At 38.3% G+C, this 17,769-nt stretch overlaps 1 protein-coding gene across 6 annotated transcripts in view; it reads right to left on the bottom strand.

Moving 5' to 3' along the window:
* Positions 1-2,191: 2,191 nt before the first annotated feature.
* DZIP3 (DAZ interacting zinc finger protein 3) overlaps positions 2,192-17,769 on the bottom strand; it is a 121,663-nt gene continuing 106,085 nt past the window's right edge. For 2 of the 6 annotated variants that reach the window (XM_060098762.1, XM_060098764.1), the window contains exons 27-32: positions 12,652-12,777; positions 10,490-10,629; positions 7,326-7,446; positions 6,693-6,839; positions 6,507-6,608; positions 3,260-4,960 (exon numbers count right to left, since the gene is read on the bottom strand). In XM_060098762.1, the coding sequence (XP_059954745.1) occupies positions 4,850-4,960; positions 6,507-6,608; positions 6,693-6,839; positions 7,326-7,446; positions 10,490-10,629; positions 12,652-12,777 (747 nt within the window). In that variant the 3' untranslated portion in view covers positions 3,260-4,849. Of the gene's footprint in view, positions 2,377-2,738; positions 2,984-3,259; positions 4,961-6,506; positions 6,609-6,692; positions 6,840-7,325; positions 7,447-10,489; positions 10,630-12,651; positions 12,778-17,769 lie in introns of those variants that run through there. The other 4 variants (XR_009532568.1, XR_009532569.1, XM_060098763.1 and 1 more) reach the window with 4 other exon arrangements.

The raw sequence follows: 17,769 nt of genomic DNA, 5'->3' as shown, positions 1-17,769 counted from the left end.
TTGCTCCTTCTCCTGCTGTGTGTTTTTCTGTCTTCTCATTTTGCTTATCTTACTGTGTTTGGGGTCTCCCTTTCTCAGGCTGCAGGTTCATAGTTCCCGTTGTTTTTGGTGTCTGTCCCCAATGGCTAAGGTTGTTTCAGTGGGTTGTGTAGGCTTCCTGGTGGAGGGGACTAGTACCTGTGTTCTGGTGGATGAGGTTGGATCTTGTCTTTCTGGTGGGCAGGTCCACGTCTGGTGGTGTGTTTTGGGGTGTCTGTGGACTTTTTATGATTTTAGGCAGCCTCTCTGCTAATGGGTGGTGTTGTGTTCCTGTCTTGCTAGTTGTTTGGCATACGGTGTCCAGCACTGTAGCTTGCTGGTCGTTGAGTGAAGCTGGGTGCTGGTGTTGAGATGGAGATCTCTGGAAGATTTTCGCTGTTTGATATTATGTGGAGCTGGGACGTCTCTTGTGGACCAGTGTCCTGAAGTTGGCTCTCCCACCTCAGAGGCACAGCACTGACTCCTGGCCGCAGCACCAAGAGCCTTTCATCCACATGGCTCCTCAATTTGAGGTGATTCGTTGTCTATTCATGTATTCCACAGATGCAGGGTACATCAAGTTGATTGTGGAGCTTTAATCCGCTGCTTCTGAGGCTGCTGGGAGAGATTTCCCTTTCTCTTGTTTTCACAGCTCTTGGGTCTCGGCTATGGATTTGGCCCCGCCTCTGTGTGTAGGTCGCAGGAGGGCGTCTGTTCTTCGCTCAGAAAGGACAGGGTTAAAGGAGCAGCCACTTCAGGGACTCTGGCTCACTCAGGCCTGGGGGGAGGGAGGGGCACAGAGTGCGGGGCGAGCCTGAGGCAGCAGAGGCCAGCGTGATGTTGCACCAGCCCGAGGCACACCATGCTCTCTCCCGGGGAAGCCGTCCCTGGATCCCAGGACCCCGGCAGTGACGGGCTGCACAGGCTCCCTGGAAGGGGGGCGTGGACAGTGACCTGAGCTCGCACACAGGCCTCTTGGCGGCAGCAGCAGCAGCCCCAGCGTCCCACGCCTGTTTCTGGGGTCCGCGCTTTCAGCCGCAGCTCACGCCTGTCTCTGGAGCTCCTTTAAGCAGTGCTCTTAATCCCCTCTCCTCACACCAGGAAACAAAGAGGGAAGAAAAAGTCTCTTGCCTCTTCGGCAGGTCCAGACTTTTTCCCGGACTCCCTCCTGGCTAGCTGTGGCGCGTTAGCTCCTTCAGGCTGTGTTCATGCCGCCAGACCCAATCCTCTCCCTGCGCTCTGACCGAAGCCTGAGCCTCAGCTCCCAGCCCCGCCCGCCCCGGCAGGGGAGCAGAGAAGCCTCTCAGGCTGATGAGTGCCGGTTGGCACTGATCTTCTGTGTGGAAATCTCTCCGCTTTGCCCTCTGCCCCCGTTGCTGTGCTCTCCTCCGTGGCTCTGAAGCTTCCCCCTCCGCCACCCACAGTCTCCGCCCGCGAAGGGGCTTCCTAGTGTGTGGAAACCTTTCCTCCTTCATGGCTCCCTCCCACTGGTGCAGGTCCCGTCCCTATCCTTTTGTCTCTGTTTCTTCTTTTTTCTTTTGCCCTACCCAGGTACGTGGGGAGTTTCTTGCCTTTTGGGAGGTCTGAGGTCTTCTGCCAGCGTTCAGTAGGTGTTCTGTAGGAGTTGTTCCACGTGTAGCTGTATTTCTCGTATATCTGTGGGGAGGAAGGTGATCTCCACTTCTTACTCTTCTGCCGTCTTCCCCGGAAGTCTCTTAATTTCAAATGCATTTCCAATATCCTGCATTTGTACTCTCCTCACGATTGCTGGTTTTGATATCATCTCTGTGTGTGGATGATTTCCTACCTGACAGGCTATGTGTGTGGATGAGTCTTACCTGACAGGCTACATGATAAGGTATTCCAGGAGCATTTTATAAATGCAGAGGAGTTTTGCTAAATTTTGAATCTTGTAAAAAATTAACGATGAAATATAATTCATCATCCATATTAGGACACTGTTGAGAGTAAAAGGGAGCGCTATTAATAATATAATATGTCAAGACAATGGGCATTAACTGGAACCAACCCAAGCAAACCAAGACATCTGAGGGAAAAGTCAAACTTTTCTTACCATGTTGTATCATTATTATATATTTTATTATATACTCAATACCATGTTCGTAGTCCAAAACAATCAGTAGGTTTACCATTCATTTCATTTTCTTATCTTGAAGAATATTATTTAAAATAATATTTGTGCGTACATTCAATCTGAAATTGGGATGCAGCAATAAAGTACTGAAAGAGAAAACCAGCTAAGGCACAGAAGATCTGCATTCAGGTCCCAGAATGCCACTTCATAGCTATGACCTCAGACAAATTATTTCCCTCTTATTTGAGCCTCAGTTTCATCATCTGTAAAATAAAAAGGAGAGTATCCACATTAAAGTTATTAGTGAATCAAATAAAATAACATTTGATCAAGGAAAGTGTCCCATAAAAGCTAGAAAATATTATTATACACATGGACAATAAATATGAAGGAAAACATTACAAGACACATTATCTGACGGCAGCTGCAGTGATAGTACAGGATGTTTACAGATTGTTTTTGATGTAAATATTGCTACTTCTCTCACTGAATTTCTGTGTAGTATGGTGTTCTGGATCCTTCAGCAGCTACAGGCATGAGAGTGATCACTGTTTATAGAAGAATGACCACTACAGTTGTCTTTATTGTTAAATTATACTTCAAAAAGAAAAATAAATCCCATTACCTTCAGCATCTGCAGAATTGGATATGACTTTCAAGAGCATGGTCCTACTATACTCTCACTGTATATCAGCTATCCTGTTAAGTCTTCTGGCCCCCTCCTTGGAGCCAAGAACAGCAGTTCAGCACCAATACAGCCTAGCAGCCTGAATTTGTGGAGGAAGCATGTGACTTACTGAGGATCAGGTCTCTCAAGTATCAGGACTGGCTCAGCCACTATTTAGCCACATGACCTAGGGCAAGATGTTCCTGTAAAATGAGGGAATAGATCAGAGGATCATTAAGGACCCTATAAGCTCTGACATTCTGTGATTCTAAGGTATACTTGGTACTTTACAAGTCTAGATGACTGCCTTCCTTTTGGCTATTTTCCCATCCTTTCTCACAATAGAAGAAAAAGTTTAAGCACAATGAAACAGAAATAGATGTTTTAAATAGAGATTTCAAGTAGCTTTAGGACACAGTTAAAGTAATATACACAGATAAAACAGTTATTCAATTAAGAAACATTTATTCTTTCCCACATGAAAGTGAAATTACAGTTGTAAACATACACTAAAAAATATTTGTTTTAAAGGTAATTTGCTATATGACCATGACCTTGAGGTGTTAGACAAGATAATTATTAAAGGCCCTTTAAGTTCTGAATTGTACAATTCTAAGACATTCTTGGCACTTTACATGTCTAGATGACTGCCTTCATTTGGGGTATTTTCCTCCACATCTCCATTTCCTCCAGTCTATTCTCATTAGAGAAGAAAACGTTTAGCATACAATTATAGAAATAATTTTAAATAGAGATTTAAAGTAAATTCAAGATATAGTTACACTGAAATATACAGGTAAAATAGTTGCTGAGTCAGGAAACACTTATTCACAGTATGAATTTCATTAATTTATGGAAAATAATATGAACCGTGTAACAAGGTCACTGAATTCTTTTAATTTTGTAGCTAGAGACATGTACAACACTTATAGAATTTACACAGTACTAATTTCAAAATAGGTTTTTGACCTCTAAGAATGAAAGTTCTCAGTGACAAGCTCTAGATGTGCAGCTTTAGCTCAGTGGGTGTCAACTCTGTCATAAGAAGCAACTATACACAAACAGTAACCCCCCAGCATGAGAAAGTAAAATTAGAAACTTTTAAGGCAGAAAAAAAATCTCTCCAAAGTATAAATGATGAGGGTCCAAAGAGCATGTTTACAAATGACCAAAGTTATTCAATTGAGCAAATGACTTAATTTGCACAGTAACTTTTCTTACTGCTTCCTGATTTCTAATTCTGGGGACTATTTATGTTGCACCTACTGTGCAAGACATTGAGAACAGTAAGAATCATCAGACGTGGTCCCAGAGGTATACTGGTAAATGTTTAATAACCAGCTCTTGAGGGGAAAATAAGCCCTTACTTACAGCATTTACCGATTTCTATGGTGTAAAATACTCCCACTATGGCAGATTTCAAGCTACCAACAAGTTGAATAACTGGCTCACAAAATTCCTGAAACTAACAGTTGTCTCTCATAAACCAATATAAGCCAGCTTGAAAACACCACTGTTTGGACCCCACCCTCAAGTAGCTCATAATCTATTCATAGGTACGTATTTTAGAGAATAGAAAAGAATAGGGAAGATAGAGATAAAATGTAAATAAATAATATATATTTTTATAATCAATTTTAAAAGTTAAAAGGAACACTAAAATCTGTGCAATTTTCCTACTCTTGTTTACATTTATTTCAGGAAATTAAAGTTTAGTATATTTGGGAGAAAGTAAAGGATGAGTGGAATAAGGACAAAAAAAGATCCTAGTATACATGCTAACAGTAATCATCTTTATGTTGGAAGAAAATACCTGCTAAGGTAACGGCAAATATAATGTAACTTTTAAAATTCTATCTTCTTTAAACCTGTTCAATTCAGTTCACAGTTCTGAAGATGTGTCCTCTCCTCTTTGGCTGCAGCTTTGATGAGTTTAGCTAGCTTATTTTGCATAATACTGAAGAGCGTACTGCTTCACATCACTCACACTATCATCAGCCCAAATAAAAGGCAAAACTAAATGCTGCAGTCTGAAAATTGAACTTCCCTGGCACAGTCACCCTGTTGTATCAGATCTTGGGCAAGTGCCGGCTGGGGTGATCAGGAAATTCTTCTGGTAGCAAAACGTGGAGTCTGCAGGTTGGGCATGTCCCCTGTTGCATCAACCAAGGTCTAATGCACTAAGGAGAAAAAAGGTTCATGTCAGTCTCTCAGATTTAGCCTAGCAGAGGCAGCTGTTACTCCATACATCAGTGTTGCCAACCAACATATCTTCCGGTGGATCTCAGAGCCTTATTTGGTGGATTGCCGTGAAAATTACTGCAATCATGGAACTTTGTCTGTGTTTTGCTGAGCAATATAGTTGGTAACAGGAGAACACCTTTCAGCCAGTTTATTCTGTTAAGATCCTTCCCCCAACCCCAATCTTCAGGAAGACTAGTTCTTCCTAATAAGGAGGCTGAGGAAACCTATTACATTTTTTCTTTAGTTTATTATATATTATTCTAATTTATAATCTAGAAAAAGTCATACCTAAACATACAAATGTCACAAATACCTTGTGTCAAGTGATTATGGTATTTTGAAGTTAAAATCCCTAGATAATGGATATACTTTTCAGATTGGTCTTTCTTTGGTCATAATGGTAGTACTCTTTGGCTATGAACTATCTATTAAGTTATTTGCTTGAATACTGACTCTCCAAAAACAAATCATTTTTACATGAATGAATAATGGAGACCCAAGTCAGATGAGAGAGGATTAAGAATAGGCAATAGATATGAGGCCCATTAACTCTAGAGAGTAACCTGAATGAATTACCTGCTTTCTATTCAATGAGCAATGGCAAAGAATAAAATAAGCTTTGTGAAACATTTATTTTCTAAATGGATCTTTAGGACTTTTAAAACTTCAAATGGGAAAACCAGATGGCTAAGTATCTATCCTGGAGGTCTTTTGGGATTAGCCATTCTGTGTATATCTCTTCTTATCAGAGCAGATACAAAACATAATTCTGTACCAGGTATCACATATCTTTGAAATTATGTTTTACAGATACGGCTTGAATGAGCTGGCTACTGTTCACTTCCCTGAGAAGCCTTTCTTGTGTAAGATTATCTTTTCCTGTGTCAAATTACACCTCTGCATCAGAAGACTTGGATCATAAATTGTATATCAATAGCACTTGCACAGCAACAACACCAGAAGTTAATCTATATAAATGCCAAGAATTAACAAAAGATATGCCAGCCTCACATTTTTATAACATCAAAACTCAGGCCTCAGCATCTTCAAAAGCAAATACAGGAGCCTGGACAGACTGTTAAGTCTTATGTGTTATAACAGCAGTTGGCTATCATTAGGCGTGGACAAAGGACACTATTTATAACAAGCCAAGGTGAAGTGGCACTGTTGCTAAACTGCCAACTGCCAAGTCAATCAACATTCCTTCCCGTTCTGTTCAAAGGAACTGCCACTCTGTCCCATTAAATCTCATCATTGTCCCCTTCTCCTGCTAGGTGTATTGCGATCTGAGAAAACACAATGCAATCCATGGCTAGGTATGGGAAAACATATAAATGCTTCTGTGTGGTACCCAAAAGCCCAGAGTTATATCCAGTGAAATTCATGACACAGCAGTGGATGATACATGTATACAATTTCAAGGAATATGGTATGAATTTCACTTAATTGATTAATGGCAAAATATTAAAAAGATAAGTTCACCTGAGAGTGGAATTTGTGCGCACAGGGCAAAACTGAGAGGTTTTCTGGAGAGAGATTCTCATGACAGATCACACAAGGTTCCTCTTCCTCTTCCTCATCATCCTAGGGAGAATACACATAAGGTTAAATTCAGCTCATTTCTCTCCTCTAACTTTAAATGTATTCAGAATCAAGTCTCAGTCTCACCAAATTATTGGCTCCTTCCCACGTGGCAGGACCTTGTGAACCGAGGGGCCTCCGGGCTGGTTTTGAGGGCTGGGCAGCATTAGCCTGAGGTGGAGGAGTATGGCTGGGTGAAGCACTATTACCATTTGGCACTGATTTTCCTTGACTCTGAAAATTAGAATATTATACTTATTATTTTTTTTAGAATTGAACTAAAACAGGAAGAACTGATAAATACCATAGAATAGGCTACTGTGAGAATTAGCAAAAGGGTAAAAGTTAATCAGGTTCAAGAGGAATCTTGAAATAAATGTTGGCAATATTACTTATATACTAAGGACCAGGTAAAACCAAAAATAACTCTAGGTGCTCTTTCAATTAAAACAAGTCTTTGCAGAAAATTAGAAAAAATGTCTCCTTTTAGAGCCATTCAAAATAACCTAGAGTAAATTTCAAGAGGGTCAGTTTTATTCTAGAATGATCAGGTGGTGTTTCCCATGCCATTTGTCAAGATGAATTGTTTGTTGTTAATAGATGATTTAATATGATTATAGACTGATTTCCTGATCATGTAATGGAGATAATTAATATGGCTAACTACTAAAGATAAGGGCCAGGAGATAAAGTTGTCTTTTCTTTTTTCTTTTTTTTTACCTGAGATCTCTTGGGGTCAATAAATTGGGAAATCTTGTGAACAATTTCATCAAATGTCAGTCTAGAAAAGGACTTCCCATGAGTATCCTTCAATTTCCGTAAGAAATCTGTAAGCTCCTTTCTGGAAGAGATCAAGGAAAGAGCACTGGTGATTTTCCTACTGCCTTGAGGATGTGCCCTCCAAAGGAGATATGAAATCCTATCATAGGATTGATATGTAGCATACAGATGTGACCCTTTAGATTTCTGATCTAAAAAAGTGATCACAGGTCCATCTGCATTTATTTTAAACCAAAATGAAAACTCCTAATGTATTGATTAATGATACTTAATGTGTTTGTGAGTGATAAAGTTTAGTATTTATTTTCTTTCCAAAAGAGATTTTAACTGTTTTTAAAAGCTCACTGTGTGAAAATTAAGTTTGTTATCTACTTATTTATGTGCTGAGCTCATTATATCATATCTCTCAATGCTCTCTTACTCAAGACTATAATATTCTCTATGACATAAATCACAGCAAGATCCTTCTTGATCCATCTCCTAGAATAATGGAAATAAAACCAAAAATAAACAAATGGGACCTAATGAAACTTAAAAGCTTTTACACAACAAAGGAAACCATAAACAAGACAACCCTCAGAATGGGAGAAAATATTTGCAAATGAAACAACTGACAAAGGATTAATCTCCAGAATATACAAGCAGCTCATGCAGCTCAATATCAAAAAAACAACCCAATCCAAAAATGAGTGGCAGACCTAAATAGGCATTTCTCCAAAGAAGACATACAGATTGCCAACAAACACATGAAAAGATGCTCAACATCACTAATCATTAGAGAAATGCAAATCAAAACCACAATGAGGGGGGCTTCCCTGGTGGTGCAGTGGTTAAGAATCCACCTACCAATGCAGGGGACAGAGGTTTGAGCCCTGGTCTGGAAAAATCCCACATGCCACAGAGCAACTAAGCCCGTGTACCACAACTACTGAACCTGTGCTCTAGAGCCCATGAGCCACAACTACTGAGGCTGCGCGCCACAACTACTGAAGCCCATGCACCTAGAGCCCATGCTCCACAATAAGAGAAGTCACTGCAATGAGAAGCCCGTGCGCCGCAATGAAGAGTAGCCCCCGCTCGCCGCAACTAGAGAAAGCCCACGCGCAGCAATGAAGACCCAATGCAGGCAAAAATAAATAAAAAACAAAACAAAACAACCCACAATGAGGTATCACCTCACTCCAGTCAGAATGGCCATCGTCAAAAAAATCTAGAAACAACAAATGCTGGAGAGGTTGTGGAGAAAAGGGAACCCTCCTGCACTGCTGGTGGAAATGTAAATTGATACAGCCACTATGGAGAACAGCATGGAGGTTCCTTAAAAAACTAAAAATAGAACTACCATATGACCCAGCAACCCCACTACTGGGTATATACCTGAGAAAACCATAATTCAAAAAGATACATTTAGCACAATGTCCATTGCAGCACTATTTACAATAGCCAAGACATGGAAGTAACCTAAATGTCCATTGACAGATGAATGGATAAAGAAGATGTGGCACATATATACAATGGAATATTACTCAGTCATAAAAAGGAACAAAATTGAGCTATTTGTAACGAGGTAGATGGACCTGGAGTTGTCATGCAGAGTGAAGTAAGTTAAAAAGAGAAAAACAAATACCGTATGCTAATGCATATATATGGAATTTTAAAAAACGGTACTGATGAACCTAGTGGCAGGGCAGGAACAAAGACACAGACGTAGAGAACGGACTTGACACAGCGGGGGAAGGGGAAGCTGGAATGTAGTGAGAGAGTGGCATTTACATATATACACTACCAAACGTAAAACAGACAGTGGGAAGCAGCTGCATAGCACAAGGAGATCAGCTCAATGCTCTGTGATGACCTAGAGGGGTAGGATCGGGAGGGTGGGAGGGAGGCTCAAGAGGGAGGGGATATGGAGATATGTGTGTGTGTGTGTGTGTGTGTATATATATATATATATATATATATATATCTGATTCACTTTGTTGTACAGCAGCAACTAATACAACATTGTAAAGCAATTATACTCTAATAAAGATGTAAAAAAAAGACAAATATTCCTTTTTAACTATGTTACTATCAGTCTCTTTCTGTCATTGTTAATAGTTCTACTTTTGTAAAATTCAGAAACAGAAAACAAAGATTTAACAGAAAATGAAAGCAAAGACTGAAAGACACATTAATTATGTGATAAAGAAACCTAGGAATATTTTAACTGATATGTTCTTTTTCCATTCCCATAGCCATTGACCCAAAGCCTGCATATACATTTTTGGTAGGATAGAGTAGGATGATAAAAGTATTTTTCTTTCTCAAATGAAATGTCATGTCATCAGCCTTATAAAACTACCTTTGATTTACTATTTATTTTCTATATATATTTATAACAACTATATTACAGTTCTGTTTTCATTTTCTATTCACTAGTATATTTGTAAAACCATAATCTAATCCTGAAACATAATGGTACATATGTTAAATAAAAGCATTGGTCTTCAAATGAAAATGCTGGTGAAAACTAGAATTATTTCATTTGATACAAGATTAAAGACACTTCATTTCTGGAGGAGTAGAATTAAATAGCTTTCTGTTGAAGTCAGAACTGTGAAAAGCACACTAAAATAATGATTTCTTGCATTTAACTATGTCCCCTTTCTTTGTCCCCTAACAAAGAAACTACAAGAACCCTCAATAAAATTAAGGAAATAGGAAAGTAAAACCTGATTATGTTTGGGCTTATATGGCATACAATTAACTTAAAATTCACTTTGGAAATAGGTTATTAAGATAATTATTGCAGCTAGTGGCATAAAATTGGGTAGGTTTACAACTGGTTGTACTTTCAGTAAATGAGCAAACCTAAATTTAAAAGTTTACTCTCATGACTTTAAACTAATAATTTTAGTGAAGAGGTTTAGCATTTATACTGAAAACTGTCCCTTCTTAATAAATTTCATTTTCCCTACCAAGGCCATGGTTAGGAAATACCTGTATTTTGTGTGTGTGTGTGGGGGGGTGTTATATTTCTCTGAAATGTTTCATTGGCATAATTATGGCTGTGGAAACTATAGAGTATGATCTGTACTCAACACTAAAAGAGACTAAGGTACCTGGTCTGTTGTGGAAAGGCAGTTTTCAGCCTGTCTGTAATCTTCTCCCAATTCATCATGGGGGGATCACTTCCCAGACCTGCACTGGGAGGCACAGATTCTCCCATAGGCACTGGCACCGTCCAGGCTATGCTAGTCATCTGTAAGGAGCACAGAGTTACAACCCATCACCTTCAATTATTAGGAAGCAAAGTTCCATGCCAACATTACATTTCCATACCTCAGAAAATGGGTAGAATGAAGAGGAATACTGACATACATGTTCCCTTTTTAGAATTTTTTTTCCTTACAGCACCATATTTCTAACTGTTTGTATATGTTTACCTTTATTTTAAAAATGGCACATGCTAGTCTCAGTAATTGCAAACATATACAGAAATATATACAGAGTGTGCATTTCTGAAAGCAACCTAAAGTTTGTTAATAGGGGAATAAGTCAATAAATTGTAGCATATCTAATCAAGTCCTTAAAAATAGATTTGTATGTCTGAGCATATGAGATGTCCACAATGTATGTCTCATTTTTAAAAAAAAGTCTACAGCACAGCATTTATGGTAGAACTCATTTTATATTAAAACATTTTTTAAATGTGTATGCACAGAAAAAGGTCTGTAAGATACAGAATAATATGTAAACAGTGATTATTTTCTAGGATTCAACAGCAGGATAATTTTGCTTTCTACTTTATATAATTATTTTATACTTTGTATATGCTTTATGTATTTCTACATTATTTGCTTTTTTATAATTAACATATACTATTTTTATAATTAGAAAAATAATGAAGTTTAATTTTCAAACAACTAAATAAACATGAGAATACTACTAGAATATCTTCCCAGTGTCATGAATGTTACAAAGGTGGTATGGAAGTAGTAGCAACAACTTTGAGCCATGAAACCATCAAACAAAGTTTTCCTCATATTTTATGATGGTTCCTTCTTAGAACCATCAAGTTTCTAATTAGTTAATATCAGTAATTGAATATTTTTGAAGTGCTTATCTGATTACTAGGATAATTATAAACATGCATCCTTTACCTAAGACTACAGACTATTTTCAAATATAAGGTTATTATGTATGAAAAATTACTAACAGCCACTAAAATTACTCACACAAAGCCTAGTAAGTCAGAGAAAGAGCAGAATATCACCAGAAATCTGGGTTTGCCTCAGCGTCAAGCTTTTTCAGAGGAATCAGGAAGTAATCTTATTAGAAGGTTGAGGTACTTTAATGTTTTCAATAAAATTTTATAGTTCCTTATAGAATGGTGCAGGAGCAAACCACATGAGCAACACTGTAATATCATGGTGATAAAAAAGATGTGGTACTTAGTAAACATGTTAAGGCCTAGATACATATTTATTCATAGAGAGGCAGCCTCTACACAAATGAGTAATTCCATTTGACTATATGTTTCAAAGGGAGGCTGTCAGCAATACATAGGTACAAAATAAACCCCAACTGACTAGAATGTAGTTATGGGAAAGTCAAGATTATATTAAACATCAATCATCTGGGAGAAGATTTTTCTTGTAATAAAAAGTTTACCTTGACCAAGATTACAACTAATAATCCTAATCATTTTAAATTTCTTTGTTGCTTCTTCAGGTGTGGATAAAGCTTATATAGCTCTTTGTAGCTAGAAAGATTTATAACTTTATAGTATAATACATTGCAAGGTGAAATTTATATTACCTGTTTATAGATAAACAATGTCCTACTATACACACATATATGTGTGTGTGTATATAAAATTTTTCTTTAGCTTTGTGGTATAATGTTGTGACTTTGGTAGGTTGAAAAGCAAAGAAGCCAACAATCATGCTAAATATAAGTTATCTATTAAAAATATCAATCTACTCTGCATTAGTGCCTGTTATAGAAGCAAAACTATAAGAATTCTCTACTATATTTATCTTTGTATCTAAAAACTAAGTTATAATCACTTAATGAAATAGTTAAATAATATATATAATGCATTTAACACAGTGCCTCACATGGAACTATTCATTCAATCATCATCATGATCATCACTACCACCATCACCTTCATCATTATTTATCAAGTATATGAACAAAGAGAAGACATTCATTCTGGAAGTCCACTGTAAGTGACAACAAGCTAGTTAATGTATATTCTACCAAGAAGGGATCTGTACCAGTGGGGGTCTAGGTTGACCAGTTGCAGAGATGACTCCAGAACAAATGGCAGGCATTTGAGGAACAGTGAGTACAGGTCTAAAGAAAGATTCTTTCACAACGGGTCTTCCCAAGAACTGCTGTATCTAAAGTAGAAAAGATAGAAAATAAAAGCAAAACCCCCAAGTATTTATATAGTCAATAATCTAAACTCATAAAGCAATGTTTTTATCGGTGGGGGGGGACTGATTTGAAATCTAGATACAAAGCATATTAGAAACAATGTTGTCATAACGTTAGTTAAATATATGAATATTTGAAAAACCAAAGGGCAGTAAAATATACTAAAGAGCACGGAGACAGAAGAGAACTGGGTTCTAGTCCTACTTTCTCTCCACCTAGCTGGGTAATCTTGGATACCAAGTTATTAATCTATAAAATAAGAGGGTTGGGTTAGGTGATATTTAAAGTTCTCTGACAAATGGAATAATATAGGACTATGGAAAGGAGCTCCTCAATGAGTACTGTCCATGCTGATAAACAATACTGATACTCAGAAATTCTGCTAAAGAACCAAAGTTGTCTATAGAAAATATTACTTTTGCTATTATGTATTGAAGGGACCTTGTACCACCTGGTGGAGTTCTGACCTTATGTTTAGTTCCAAGGACAGTGGAAAGCTGAAGTGGGATGGGCCAGGGGAATAAACCCTCCTACAGTGACTTGTAGACATGCCTGTGAATGTTACTGAACTTCCCAGGGGGTTGTAGAAAGCTAGCCCTTCTTAGCATATGCCAATGGGATGGATACCTTATTGGCTGGATGACAAAAGAGGACAGGTTTATGGAGCATCTACTATGTGCCAGGTCTAGCACTGGCAAAAAGCAGAAATTCACCTATTTGTTGAATTTAAAAAATGAGCATCAAGATAGCTCTTAAGTAACGATACTGAAACCAGCAGGGTGAAAGTTAATGGGGAACTTTATAATGGAGAGATAAGGATGACATGTGATTCTTAACATCACTAAATGAGAGACACTGTGTGTCTTCTAATGTGTGTATACATCATCACCTATAAAGTACTCTTGCCAAAAATACTGAACCTGATTCTAACTAACCCTCTATATCTAATGATCAGGTTATAGGAAATAGAAGAATATGTATAATGGCATCACAAGGATGTAATCAGTTACATCAATAATGTAGGAAGTTAGTTTTTTAACAGATAAATGATACGAATAAAAGGGAGGGAGTTAGGCAGCTGTTATATTTTAAAGAAAAATAATCAGCCAAATGAAAAGTATAAACCTTGTTTGGATTGTTTTTTTAAAAATAAGGGGTTTTAAAGTAATGGTAATTATAACCACATTGGAAGTACTGTCAATCTAGTTAAGAAAAAGACATTTCTGAGACAATTGGGAAAATATAAATTTCAATATTAGACATTAAAAATTATAATTTTCTTAGGTACAAAATGGTGGTGTGATTATAGCCAATAAGAGTAAGAGTCCTGAGGCATAAATCTGAGGGTAGGGAACAAGACTAAGGACTGAGTTTTATGATCACAAAGGTCAGCAGCAGCTTTATACTAAGGAAGTAACTGAGTTCACCGTGTGGCTGACAGGGTCTTGGTGCTCCGGCCTGTGTCAGGCCTGAGCCTCTGAGGTGGGAGAGCTGAGTTCAGGACATTGGTCCACCAGAGACCTCCCGGCCCCATGTAATATCAGTTGACGAGAGCTCTCCCAGAGATCTCCATATCAACGCTAAGACCCAGCTCCACCCAACCACCAGGAAGCTCCAGTGCTGGACGTCCCATGCCAAACAACTAGCAAGACAGGAATGCAACCCCACCCATTAGTAGAGACGCTGCCTAAAATCATAATAAGTTCACAGACACCCCAAAACACACCACCGGAGGCAGCCCTGTCCACCAGAAAGACAAGATCCAGCCCCACCCACCAGAACACAGGCACCAGTCCCCTCCACCAGGAAGCCTACAAAAGCCACTTAATCAACCTCACCCACTGGGGGCAGACACCAAAAACAAGAGGAACTATGAACCTGCAGCCTGAGAAAAGGAGACCCCAAATGCAGTAAGTTAAACAAAATGAGAAGACAGAGAAATATGAAGCAGAAGAAGAAGCAAGGTCAAAACCCACTAGACCAAATAAGTGAAGAGGAAACAGGCAGTCTACCTGAAAACGAATTCTAAGTAACGATAATAAAGATGATCCAAAATCTTGGAAATAGAATGGAGAAAATACAAGAAACGTTTAACAAGGACCTAGAAGAACTGAAGAGCAAACAAACAATGATGAACAGCACAATAAATGAAATTAAAAACTCTCTAGAAGGAATCAATAGCAGAATAACTGAGGCAGAAGAACGGAAAAGTGACCTGAAAGATAAAATAGTGGAAATAACTACCGCAGAGTAGAATAAAGAAAAAAGAAAGAAAAGAATTGAGGACAGTCTCAGAGACCTCAGGGACAACATTAAATGCACAACTTTCGAATTATAGGGGTCCCAGAAGAAGAAGAGAAAAAGAAAGGTCTGAGAGAATATGTGAAGAGATTATAGTTGAAAACTTCCCTAATATGGGAAAGGAAATAGTCAAATCCAGGAAGCACAGAGAGTCCCATACAGGATAAATCCAAGGAGAAACTCGCCAAGGCACATATTAATCAAACTATCAAAAATTAAATACAAAGAAAAAATACTAAAAGCAGCAAGGGAATCCCCATAAGGTTAACAGCTGATCTTTCAGCAGAAAATCTGCAAGCCGGAAGGGAGTGGCAGGACATATTTAAGTGATGAAAGGGAAAAACCTACAACCAAGATTACTCTACCCAGTGAGGATCTCATTCAAATTTGACAGAGAAATTAAAACCTTTACAGACAAGCAAAAGTTAAGACAATTCAAAAACAATAAAAAGTTAAGAGAATTCAGCACCACCAAACCAGCTTTACAACAAATGCTAAAGGAACTTCTCTAGGCAGGAAACACAAGAGAAGGAAAAGACCTACAAAAACAAACCCAAAACAATTAAGAAAATGGTAATAGGAACATGCATATCGATAATTACCTTAAATGTAAATGGATTAAATGCTCCAACCAAAAGACACAGACTGGCTGAATTGATACAAAAACAAGATCCGTATATAGGCTGTCTACAAGAGACCCACTTCAGACCTAGGGACATATACAGACTGAAAGTGAGGGGATGGAAAAAGATATTCCATGCAAATGGAAATCAAAAGAAAGCTGGAGTAGCAATTCTCATATCAGACAAAATAGACTTTAAAATAAAGACTATTACAAGAGACAAAGAAGGACACTACATAATGATCAAGGGATCAATCCAAGAAGAAGATATAACACTTGTAAATATTTATGCACCCAACACAGGAGCACCTCAATACATAAGGCAAATGCTAACAGCCATAAAAGGGGAAATCGACAGTAACACAATCATAGTAGGGGACTTTAACACCCCACTTCCACCAATGGACAGATCATCCAAAATGAAAATAAATAAGGAAATGCAAGGTTTAAATGACATATTAGACAAGAAGGACTTAATTGATATTTTATAAGACATTTCATCCAAAAACAACAGAATACACTTTCTTCTCAAGTGCTCATGGAACATTCTCCAGGATAGATCATATCTTGGGTCACAAATCAAGCCTTGGTAAATTTTAGAAAACTGAAATCATATCAAGTATCTTTTTTGACCACATGAAACTAGATATGAAACTAGATATCAATTACAGGAAAAAAAAACTGTAAAAAATACAAATTCATGGAGGCTAAGCAATACACTACTGAATAACCAAGAGATCACTGAAGAAATCAAAAAGGAAATCAAAAAATACCTAGAAACAGGGCTTCCCTGGTGGCGCGGTGGTTGAGAGTCTGCCTGCCGATGCAGGGGACACGGGTTCGTGGCCCGGTCCGGGAAGATCCCACATGCCGCGGAGTGGCTGGGCCCGTGAGCCATGGCTGCTGAGCCTGCGCGTCCGGAGCCTGTGCTCCGCAACGGGAGAGGCCACAATGGTGAGAGGCCCGCATACCGCAAAAACAAACAAACAAACAAACAAAAACCTAGAAACAAATGACAATGAAAACACGATGACCCAAAACCTATGGGATGAAGCAAGAGCAGTTCTAAGAGGGAAGTTTATAGCAATACAATCCTACCTCAAGAAACAAGAAAAATCTCAAGAATAAGAGTCCTCATCTTTTTGGAATGCATACTAAAGTATAAATGGATGAGATGTAGGGTTTACTTTAAAATGTTCCAGTGGGGAGGAAGAAGGGGATGACATGGCACAAGACTGACAAAATGTTGATAATGATGTTGAAGTTGGCTCTTGGGTTCACAGAGGTCCATCATTCTGTTTTTATGTATGTTTCAAAGTTTTCATAATATAATGTCCTTAAATAATGAATGATGGGTACTGAGTTAGTAGTCCTGCTCTTTTTGAGGACAACAATTACCTAACACTACTTTTAGGATTAGACAGCCAGGCTACAAAAATCAAAACATAATGAAACACATAAAAATACTGGGTTAAACTGGGAACAATACCCATTATTCCAGACTTCTCAGGTTAGACTACTATATATATTTAAAACCTGGTAACTATTCTTTACAATACTAGAATCTCAGAAAGAAAGGCTTTAGTGATCAGATCATCTAGGACAATTTCCTGATTTGTAGATAGGAAAACCAAAGTCTGGGACAGCTGAGTTTCCCAAAACCAACACAGTTCTTCACAGAGTTAGGACCTGAACCCAGACCTCTAATGTATTTCCATTGTATAATACCACCTCAATTTATTGCAAAAAGAATGGTCACATTTCTAGCATCTGTGCTCTCAAACTGTTCTACTAATTCTCAGTGGTCACTGATGATTGTACTTTAACACAACTGTCAGCTTTGATCAAGCACAGCAGTGACTCTGGTTAGGAAGCACAAAAGATACACATGTACCTCTTAAGTGTTAGCAAGGGTTGCTTATAAATTCCATTGAGCCTAACTGCCAGTGGTTTCTTTCCCTTGACTAAACCTGGGTAGCCACATCAGCCATAAGCAAGTCTCTGAAGGGATGAGGATGTAGAGGTCAAGGTC

This window comes from Mesoplodon densirostris, chromosome 5, assembly GCF_025265405.1.
Source record: "Mesoplodon densirostris isolate mMesDen1 chromosome 5, mMesDen1 primary haplotype, whole genome shotgun sequence".
NCBI lineage: Eukaryota > Metazoa > Chordata > Mammalia > Artiodactyla > Ziphiidae > Mesoplodon > Mesoplodon densirostris.
Note: the sequence above shows the minus strand (reverse complement) of the source record. Positions and strands in the feature narration are given on the sequence as shown.